This window comes from Barbus barbus, assembly GCF_936440315.1.
Source record: "Barbus barbus genome assembly, chromosome: 32".
NCBI lineage: Eukaryota > Metazoa > Chordata > Actinopteri > Cypriniformes > Cyprinidae > Barbus > Barbus barbus.
The window spans coordinates 21,571,298-21,581,680 of record NC_136760.1 but is presented as its reverse complement, the minus strand read 5'-3'; the positions used below and the strand labels follow the sequence as shown (position 1 = coordinate 21,581,680).

Below are 10,383 nucleotides of genomic sequence, written 5' to 3'. Positions count from 1 at the left end.
TTAGTATTTTTAAGTCTATGAAAAAATATGTATTTCTGCACGAAGTGATGAAGTAATGTAATCAATTATATTTCTGCATGAAGTAAGGTTCTGTGTATATTTCATCATATATATATGCACACACATACACTCACATGTATTAATTCACTTATTTCAAATTGCCCTAAAAAGGTGGTTTCTGGTGGCTTTATAGTATATTTTAGCCCATCAGTGTGAATATTTGACAGAAATGCTGCATATTTACCTCCACAAAACTTTAATGATCAGATACTGCCCTCATGTGGCAGGAATGAATATCGAGCGCACAGTTGTAGATAAAATAAACACAAGGTCCACTTTGGTTCAACTCCCACGAGTTATCACAGACCAGGGGGGTTTATTTCAACAGCTGTCTGTTTATTTCATCATCTTGTAATGATGAAAACAAGTACATAACTCAGATAGTTCACAGCGAAGGCAGGCTATGGACCCAACGAGCGCAATGAATGTTTTTTAAGGCACACTCTAACCGTAAAATACTCTTTCAAATACTCATACTCTTTGATATTTATTAGGCTGTACTCTCCCGAACTTTATGCTTGTAACTGGTATTTCAAATGTAAACATTTATGATCTGACTGTGCATTCCTAAAGGTCTGACATATTAAGAAAAACCTGATAAAATGATTTCACTGATGGCTTTAGAGGCTATTAAAGCATTAAACCATTCAAATAAACTCTTCCTGAGAGAGGTATGTGGTAAATGACGGCATTTGGCATCAGAGGGAAACAGTTTTCAGACTTTTCAATCTGTTCCCGATTATAAAGGGTAGATCATATACAACAGGTACGGATGACAGGACAACTGGACCAGGTTTATCCAATGTCTATAAATTACAAAAAATTCACAAATCAAAATGATTCTTTGCAGCAGTCAGGGCCAAATGTAAAAAACTATCCATAAATTATTCTTTAGTGCATAAAAACCTTCTTTCTGGGTTATGAAATAAAACCTAAAATCTAAAAGCGTCTTTTTAGCAACTTCTTTAGCAAAAATTGTCAAAGAGCTTCTAATTGGCTGATGATTCGTGCATCCAGTCTGTGATTCGCCAGCACTCACAATCCCTTGTTGAAGTAGACATAACTGACATGGTTCCCATACTGAGAAATGATGGATTCCCTTAGCTCAGGTTCCAGTTTGGATACAGCTATAGAACTGCAAATCAAAGTGCAAATGATTGATTCGTTCGGTATGGCTCAGAGACTACAGTTATCATGAAAACATCTGAATGAAGTATTTTAAAGAGAGATAATGGAAGAAGCAGCTGCAAAAAGTTGCATGAATAAGCTTAATGCCATAATGAAAATATGCCATATTTGCTCTAGTCACTACTATTAAAACTAGTAATTAAAACTGTAGATGTGTATGTTTCTTCATTAAAACAGATTTGGAGAAATTCAGAATTACATCAATTGCTCACCAATGGATCCTCTGCAGTGAATGGGTGCCGTCAGATTGAGAGTTCAAACAGTTGATAAAATTATCACAATAATCCACAACAGACTCCAGTCTATCAATTAAAATCTTGTAAAGGGACAGTTTGAAGTTAAAAATGTTCTGACATTCTGACGGCACCCATTCACTGCAGAGGATCCATTGGTGAATAAGTAATGTAATGCTAAATTTCAGTAAAGAAACCAACATACCTACATTTTGAATGCCCTGAGGGTGAGTACATTTTCTGCAAATTTTCATTTTTGAGTGAAATATTCCTTTGAAGAGATACTATCTGTTTAAAAAAAAAAAGATGTTGAATAGCATATACAATATATGCAAAATTTACCATCTCTGAGGAAACAGTGAACATGCTGCAGGCACCATGAAGATCAGACTGTGAAACAGAGAAGGTCATGTTGTCATTTCTTCTACTGAAACAAGATCTCATATATTTAGCATATCAATCCTTGCTATTTTCGTAAGAAGAAATGTGATCACTTACAATACGCCAACCATCATGACTTGCAGTGGCCCATGAAGAAATGTGATTTTCTGCAACAGATTGGAAGAAACAAACAAATGCAAATATGTTTAATATAAAATCATACACATACAACAAGGGGCCTTAACAGACTCAGGAATCCCAATATAATATAATGAACAATAAAAAATAAGATTATCTTTGTAAAGACTTAATAATTGAAAACATTATTATGCTACCGTACATAAAGTACGTTAAACCATTAGCTAAAGCTAAAACCTGTATGCATTGATGATAACTGACTGTTATATGAGAATGACTCAACAGATGTCAGCTTTGAGGTCTGAGAGAGAGTGAATATTATAACAGAAACACCTGCAGATCATAAACTGGCTATTTTATCACTTCTACTTTCCATTGCGTGCTCCTTGGATGCAAAACAACATCAGGCTCACCTGCATGAATCTGTATTTTTCCAGCCTCTGCATAATAATGGGGAGTATGACTGGAAAGAACAAAGAAAGCAGCTCAGGATTCAAAATTGAATGGTGGGTGAGGTGAGGGCTGCTTTATTTTAGCACTGAGATCTGATAACACCGGCCAAACTCTTTGCACTTACTCATGCCTGGCGCTGCCATGGTAACTCGAGAGATGACCACCTGTGTGATGCCCTTGACAGCTGCTTTCTTTGACAAGCACAGACAGTATACAGTATTTATTCAGAAACTTCAGAACAGAGAATGCTTATAATGGAAAAAAGGCATCTTATCATTAAACTGATTATTTTAAACACTAAACGCATTCAGATCTATTTAAACTAAAGGTTCTGCTCATAAGTTTACATACTCGGGTATGTATGAAATGTAAATTACAATAAATTGTTATATCAATAATAGATATCTTAGATGCAATATAAGATATACAAGGATGTAATGTAAAAATTAACGGTATGTAGGCGTTTAATTTCTGTTATTAATTTGTCATGTGGAATATAAGCAGTTTCTTCAGGGCAGTACTAAATAAAGAATACAGTGTTTTATTATATTATTTTCTAAACTGATACACATTTTACAGATTTTGCATGGAGAATGTAAACTTCAGAGCAGAGCTGTAACTAGTTTCATCAGGTGAGATAAATGCTCCTCACCCTTGAGTGGCCCAGGTTATTTCCATCTTCATCTGTCACAGCAATACCATTCAAAATCTCCCTGTATAGGAAAGAATAAACCTGTATGAATATACTAATATCTAGCCTAGTAAGACCCACCAAAATAAAAGATGGAAGGATATAAGAGGTCTCACTGTTGTCTCATCATTGGAATGTTTACACAGTTAGCCGCGGCCACAGCAGCGAACGGCACCCAGCGTGCCACCAGTGGAGGAGCTTTCTAAAGAGACAACGCTTAAAGATGCTAAATAAAACATTGATGATGTATAACCACTGCAGATATGACTGGCCAACTGAACTGATGATGATGGCAAAAGGAAAAAAACTTGACTTATTTGAACTTTAATTTGAATTTTTCATACAGATCTACATGTAATAATTAAACAATTATATAAGTAAACATATAATTTATTTTTAAGTAAATATATTTATAGAATTTAATGTCTATTATGTATAATTAGTTTTGTATGTTTTTATTATCAGTACTATGTATCGCCTGTGTATGTATATAGATGTGTGTGATAAATATATATTTATTATATATAATTTATAATTTAAATGTATATTATAATATATAATTTATATATATAATTATATTTATGGCTGTAGTTTCATACCACTGTTAGTACATTACTATACATGATTTTTACACACTAACTTATATTACAATATTCAGTTTGTAAATTTTCTATTGTAATCAGCTGCATATCACAGATCCTGTCTGCAGACATAGAGTATTCCCTTAATTATTTATATGAGGCTGAGTAATACCTTTGTGTAGAGGTTCAGCCCGACTGCAGTGGCCAGTGCTGTGCTTGTTGCAGTCACATAAGCTACTCCAATCTGCCTGAGAAAAGAAGATACACACAACACAACAAAAACCCATATCTGTTACTAAAGCTTATCTGTTATTCCAAGCTCCTTTCCAGACATCTGTTAATCAATCGCTAGGTATCATGGGACAGTCACATTTTAAGAGGTATACTCTCTGCAAGCCTACAATATATTGCAAGTGAGTAAAGTTCAAAGAAAGAAAGAAGTCACAGGAACTTACTTTGGAGTGATGGGAGAGGCAGCATTGCGATTGGTGTAGTTGACCAGAGCATTGAAAGACTGGTTAACCCACTGCCAGAACACTACAGCAGGAACTGTCCTACACGACCATACAAAAAAAAAAAAAAAAACTGGTTATCTGTTAAATTATATAGTGCATATTGCTATAAAAAATTATAAATTATAAATATATTATATATATTATTTCTAAAATTATATATAAAATTGTATTTCTAGCACTGACCTGTAAAACTGAAGCATGAACCCCGTAATGGCCATACCCCCAGGCACCTGAAATGACATTCTCCCTATCAGGTTCATCCTGTCACCTGTATCAGGATGAAATGCAGAGTCATACAGCTTCTTGGCATAGTGTAGCTGCTCCTCTGTTGTGCCAGGAGGAACAGAGCCAGCTCTGGGGGAGAGAGGAAGTGACAGAAAGTAAGAAACAGGAAGATGAGAGACAGATCACCTCATCAAATCAATCCATTTCTCACCTGCAGCTCTCCACTAAAGCTTTGGCTTCGTCTAGTCTGGAGTCAGGCAGCAGAACAGTGCGACAGTCAGTGATGTTGAAAAAGTGTTTGAGACGGCCCATGAACGTGGATTGATCCCAGCGTGGGGCATCGATATCAAAGCCCTTCAGAGCTTCCATGGTTCTCTCTCTGCTTCCAAAGAGCCTGAGTGAAAAACAACAGAAAACAAGAAATATTCAATGCATTAATAATTTCCAGTTCCAGTCTATAGAGAATAGACTATGCTAAGACACACAGAACAAAACAAATGTCACATGTCGGATTAAATTAGTCCAACAGGTGCTTAAAACGAAAATATGAGCTCATTTGCTCTCTTCATTAGTGTCATTTTTCAACTAACTGGTTTCTCATCTAACAAATCAGCGCATTTCCAAATGCTATGATAAGAAAGTCAAAACCAAAGCTCTTACAGTGAGGCCAGCTATGAAAACAGATGGATGGATATCAGGAAAAGGCATGGGGCTTGACCAATAATCTTGACTAGTTAAAGTGAGAGACTCCTGAGAGTGACAAGTTTTCAGTAATCCTTAAGTAATTTCTCTCAAACAATATGGCTTAAAAATGTGGAGGATACTATAAATATCAGTACACTGCAACATCAAGTGTAGTCTGCATATGTTATATTTTAATGCAATGTATTACAAACATATCAAAATGACAGCAATGCATGATTAAAGCAGGTGACGGTGGACCATTTGTAATATCACTATTTACTGCAGTGAATTGAATTCACATGTACACAAAAGGCAATACACAAAACAAACAAACAAAGAATGACTTTCAATGGGTCCCAACTTGTCAAGACTATTTTTGTTAATTTGTTTCCTTACCGGTTTAACCTGATTTACTGGTAGTTTAACCGAAAAATGTGTTAAACATGTACGTTACTGTGATTAAAATAAAATATCATGAAACTAATACAACTATGTACAGCTAACTATACCAACTAGGTTAATATGTTACCAAGATGTATAAGGAAACAGACCTCGACATGTAATTTCTTAAGAGGCATAACAAAGTATGCGTTCAAGATTTCTCAAACATTAAGCATTTTCATAAAACTAACAATGCACTGAAATTGCATTACACAAAGTAGCAGCTAATTAGAAAGCAGACTGTATCAGAAAGACTGTAAGTTGTCCAGCAGCTTCATGTTCACTGTACACAAGCACCCGGATGTGCGCTGTCAAAACAAATCAGACAAAACTATAAATATCAAATGCGTCGCATGAAAATACCTTTATAATTGACGTGACACTCTTGTTTATATCTCGTGGCGCTGCAGTAGTAGTAAAAAAATTAAGTGGGTTAAGCACTGTGTGATGATGTGGGCTTGCAACTGTAGACGAGCACGTGGCATTCTCCCTTCCAATCCCTGAAGAGAAGAACACTGATCAGACTCATTTCAGCGAATCGGTTCTCTCGAACAGTTCAAAGAGATGATTCGAAACCAACTGATTCAGCTAATGTTGTGCGTCATTAAATTGCATGCTGTAAAAAGTGTTTTCAGTAAAACATAGTTGATAAGTCCCAGTTCGATTCAGCTCATAAAAAACAAAAAGGCATTTAGAAGCAAGCAACCACAGTTCACTCCAAATGTTGTCGGAAAAGGACGACTCTCGGTTCAGTGAGTCGTGAGCTGAATTCGGAATAGCATACCACCACGCTTTATCATTTCTGGCATATATATTTATTTGTAGCAGGAATTGTATCAGTAGTGTGCTTGTTACTAGCATGCAAATTCAGTGGTTCAGTTCAGTGGTGCTGCTGCTGACTCGAGAACTGCTCAGTATGATTCAGTACGATTCAAAGCGATTCAGTTCGATTCATGAACGATTCAAAGCGATTCAGTTCGATTCGTGAACGATTCATGAACGATTCAGAGCGGTCTTATGATGCTTTATATCCTTTAAAAATGCAACACTATTGATTGAATATATTGATTTTCTATTATACAATTAATTTCTTTAATATTCTTATACAGACATGAATTAAGATCCCCCTATTGTACTGAAGTATTTGTAACATGTAGCTTTTATTATTTTACTAATAACCACCGATTCGTTCTGATACTTTTACTAAAGTGATTTTACTTGTAATGTGTAATATGTATTACGCATCATACACTAAATTATAGAATATTTTTTAGGAAATCCTCTTCCAGTTCCACACATCCTATGTGATCTGTGTGTAAATTATATCTGTTGAGATCACCTCAGCAGCTTAAAAAGATTAATATTAATTTATTAATTAATAAAAAAATGAATGTACTTATTTCTGTATTAAAATGTATAATTCGAAACGGCATTAACGGCTATCATTAGTTTAAATCGGTTAGCAGCTAAATGTTTTCTGTGTACTACGTCACTTTTAACCCTTCTTGGAAGGCACGTATTTTTTGCGTACCACGTCATCCCCTCTTCCCCTTAGTAACCCTCAGCGGCGTCTCGGAGGCAGAATCACAAGATGGTGAGTTAAAGCGCTTACAATAAACATATTCTTACCTGTAGTCGCTTTTTGTTCGAGATTCATCATTCTCATCTCCGTCACATTGTAAAATTGAGCCCGGTTAGCTGTGATGTCTGAGGAGAATTGTGGATCTGTTATTAAAGATGAGCAGCGGTTCTCGGTCGTGGATGAGATTAGCTTGCAGGACTGTTTAGGTGTCACGACTGTTCGAGAATCGCTTAAGTATTGCAACTTAAGTCTCTTTTTATTCCTGTTTTATGGGGAAACTATATAAAGATCTATTTTCTTTAATTACACATCCCCTGAACATTCACTGCTCTTCTTGAATTCTTGAATTGAATTGTTTGTTTGTTGATGCTCGTGCTCGTGCATAAACTCGGAGCCTTGTATAATCTGCGCTTTTTACTTGGTTTTCAGGGTTTGTTATCAATTTTACGCAAACTCAAAAGCACCCCCGACCAGGAGGTGCGGATATTGCTTCTGGGGTTAGACAATGGTGGCAAGACCACCTTACTGAAACAGCTGGCATCTGAGGACATCACTCATATTACCCCAACACAGGTGATATAATTAGTTAGGGTGACCATAAGTCCTCTTTTCCTGGCCCGGGATTTCTAAATTGCCTTAAATGTCCTGAGTTTGGCTTTGTTGCTGTTGTTTTCATACCTGACTGAAAAGTGATTCCACCAATAGTGCGCAGGGCATTATACATAATCGTGGCTTGCGGTCAAACAAATGAAAATATGCTTTCATATAATGAATGAGGACTGTAGCAATGCCAAAGCCCAGACATTTTAGGCAGTTTAGAAGTCTTGGCCTGGACATATCTGGGAAAAAGTGGCGTATGGTGACCCTGTGGTTACATAAAGCCAGTTAGAGTCATTTACTGAATCAGCTGCATTTTATTACCAAAGCAAGTTTAGTAACTATTTTTCTTTCTCTGTAGGGTTTCAATATCAAGAGCGTCCAGTCGCAAGGATTCAAATTAAATGTGTGGGATATCGGTGGTCAGCGAAAAATTAGACCTTACTGGAGGAACTACTTTGAGAACACAGATGTACTGGTGAGATCATTTGTCCGATTAAAAGTCATCCCACAATCCACTTTGATTCCAAACACGTTGTTAATTGGACACTCTTTTTGATTTCAGATTTACGTTATTGATAGTGCAGACCGCAAAAGATTTGAGGAAACCGGACAGGTGATGTTTCGTCGCTATTATTTCTTCACTATTCCAAGCAATTTAAGCTTTCAGTGTTTAAATAAGTGAATTGATCTGCATGCAGGAGCTGGCTGAGTTACTTGATGAAGAAAAACTCAGCGGTGTCCCAGTTCTAGTGTTCGCAAATAAGCAGGACCTGCTCACAGCAGCCCCCGCGTCCGAGATAGCCGAGGGTTTGAATTTGCACACTATCAGAGACCGAGTGTGGCAGATCCAGTCCTGTTCTGCCCTCACAGGAGAAGGAGTCCAGGTTGGTTTGGAAGTACATTTTGTTGTTTGTCAAATTTGACTTCAAAACAGTATTTGGATTAACTGACTCAAATGTTGTTTCAGGATGGCATGAACTGGGTCTGCAAGAGTGTGAACGCTAAGAGGAAATAGAGCTGTTTTCCAAGCAGGAGGGACTATAGTCATGACTTAAAAAAAACTGTCAGTAGGTATAAGAAATGAAGGCATCCCTTCACAACGATTTAAATTCATTTTTGCCTCTCCTTTTGGGCCTGTTTACTCCAGTATCCATACAATGAGTTCAAATTAGTAGTATCCTTTCACTAGTCTTTTAAACTCAAAATTAAGAATGTGATTTCAGATTTGACTTGTTTTCTTTAGTATACTTCAAATCTTAATTCATTCTGCCTTCATTTCTTGAGATGAATGACTTGTGTTTTTATATTGAATGTTATAGTTATTTAGAGGATTTTGTTACTGAGACATTTAAAAAGTGACAGCCTTCATCATTCAGTTCAGCCGTTGTCCTTCCATACTGGCATTATTCACTGATATAACACTCTTGTTACTCCATCTACGGTCATATTTTTATAAGTTTTCCTGAGAGTAACAGAGATAAGAATTACGGTACCCAAATGCAACATACAACAAACATCAGTATATACAAAATAAAAGGGCACCATCAATAGGATGTTTTTGATAATTAAATGTAAATAATGTCCAAATATCAAATTATTTTCTGCATATGTCAAATTTTACAAATCCAGCATTTCTTAGAGCTCTATAATGTAAGTGGCCTGTACAGCTGTAATCTATACACTGACGAGTACAAGAGGACGTCTGTCGTCATCACATCAAGATTATTTCTGTAGCTTCTCTGAATGTCGTGATGTGTGTGAAATTACTGAAGTATCCTGAGTAAAATACTGAAAACGTGCAAGTGTGATGATTTATTGGTTGAGAATTCTTTTAGAGTATGTAACCATACATTTATGTTTCTTTGTTTGATGTGAAATGGAGTCATTGCAGCAATGCTAATACGTTAGTATATCTGTCAGACGCACACTCTCACAGCATATGGTGTTGACAGAGGTGTTGACACACTTCACACACACGTGATATTGCTCATTATCCAATGCCATCTGAAACCACATGGTATATCTTGTATGTTATTCATTTTTACGGGAAAGACACATAATAAAAACTGAGACTAATCCTTCAGAATACATAAGTGTTATATAGGTGGCACTATTGTCCACGTTTACCATTCTGGCATTATTTTATTTGCAAGTTCCTGATATTCTATTATTTCACTGCTCTTCTAAGGGTGTGTGTATACACACACACATATACACTCACCTAAAGGATTATTAGGAACACCTGTTCAATTTCTCATTAATGCAATTATCTAATCAACCAATCACATGGCAGTTGCTTCAATGCATTTAGGGGTGTGGTCCTGGTCAAGACAATCTCCTGAACTCCAAACTGAATGTCAGAATGGAAAAGAAAGGTGATTTAAGCAATTTTGAGCGTGGCATGGTTGTTGGTGCCAGACGGGCCGGTCTGAGTATTTCACATTTCATCTGCTCAGTTACTGGGATTTTCACGCACAACCATTTCTAGGGTTTACAAAGAATGGTGTGAAAAGGGAAAAACATCCAGTATGCGGCAGTCCTGTGGGCGAAAATGCCTTGTTGATGCTAGAGGTCAGAGGAGAATGGGCCGACTGATTCAAGCTGATAGAAG

The 10,383-nt window shown here is 36.5% G+C and overlaps 2 protein-coding genes across 7 annotated transcripts; one reads left to right on the top strand and one right to left on the bottom strand.

Annotated features, from left to right (window-relative positions):
• Positions 1-84: 84 nt before the first annotated feature.
• LOC306852712 (sideroflexin-2-like) lies at positions 85-6,111 on the bottom strand. 6 transcript variants are annotated; one of them, XM_079389778.1, is made up of 12 exons: positions 5,954-6,111; positions 4,677-4,859; positions 4,424-4,594; positions 4,181-4,279; positions 3,898-3,973; positions 3,261-3,346; positions 3,106-3,166; positions 2,578-2,644; positions 2,414-2,463; positions 1,980-2,029; positions 1,824-1,871; positions 85-1,195 (listed from the first exon to the last, which is right to left on the bottom strand). In XM_079389778.1, exons 2-12 carry the CDS (start codon positions 4,832-4,834, stop codon positions 1,096-1,098), a joined length of 966 nt encoding a protein of 321 aa, XP_079245904.1. In that variant the 5' UTR covers positions 4,835-4,859; positions 5,954-6,111; the 3' UTR covers positions 85-1,095. The 6 variants fall into 6 exon arrangements, 2 of the variants coding, with proteins under 2 accessions (XP_079245904.1, XP_079245905.1); XR_013782667.1 differs by having other exon boundaries at positions 243-1,195; positions 1,691-1,871; XR_013782668.1 differs by lacking the exon at positions 1,824-1,871 and adding an exon at positions 1,687-1,769 and having other exon boundaries at positions 244-1,195; positions 1,976-2,029.
• A 1,018-nt stretch (positions 6,112-7,129) lies between these two features.
• LOC306852159 (ADP-ribosylation factor-like protein 3) lies at positions 7,130-9,572 on the top strand. The gene is made up of 6 exons (XM_079388825.1): positions 7,130-7,184; positions 7,602-7,745; positions 8,131-8,247; positions 8,335-8,385; positions 8,471-8,656; positions 8,740-9,572. Exons 1-6 carry the CDS (start codon positions 7,182-7,184, stop codon positions 8,785-8,787), a joined length of 549 nt encoding a protein of 182 aa, XP_079244951.1. The 5' UTR covers positions 7,130-7,181; the 3' UTR covers positions 8,788-9,572.
• The last annotated feature ends 811 nt before the right edge of the window (positions 9,573-10,383 follow it).

Coding starts and splice junctions, on each gene's coding strand:
- LOC306852712 (XM_079389778.1), bottom strand. CDS start 4,834: ATGGAAGCTCTGAAGGGCTTTGATATCGATGCCCCACGCTGGGATCAA. Junction 3,347..3,897: donor GGCTGAACCTCTACACAAAG/GTATTACTCAGC, acceptor TTGTCTCTTTAG/AAAGCTCCTCCACTGGTGGC. Junction 1,196..1,823: donor TCACTGTTTCCTCAGAGATG/GTAAATTTTGCA, acceptor TTTGATTTGCAG/TTCTATAGCTGTATCCAAAC.
- LOC306852159 (XM_079388825.1), top strand. Junction 8,248..8,334: donor TTGAGAACACAGATGTACTG/GTGAGATCATTT, acceptor TTTTGATTTCAG/ATTTACGTTATTGATAGTGC. Junction 8,386..8,470: donor GATTTGAGGAAACCGGACAG/GTGATGTTTCGT, acceptor ATCTGCATGCAG/GAGCTGGCTGAGTTACTTGA.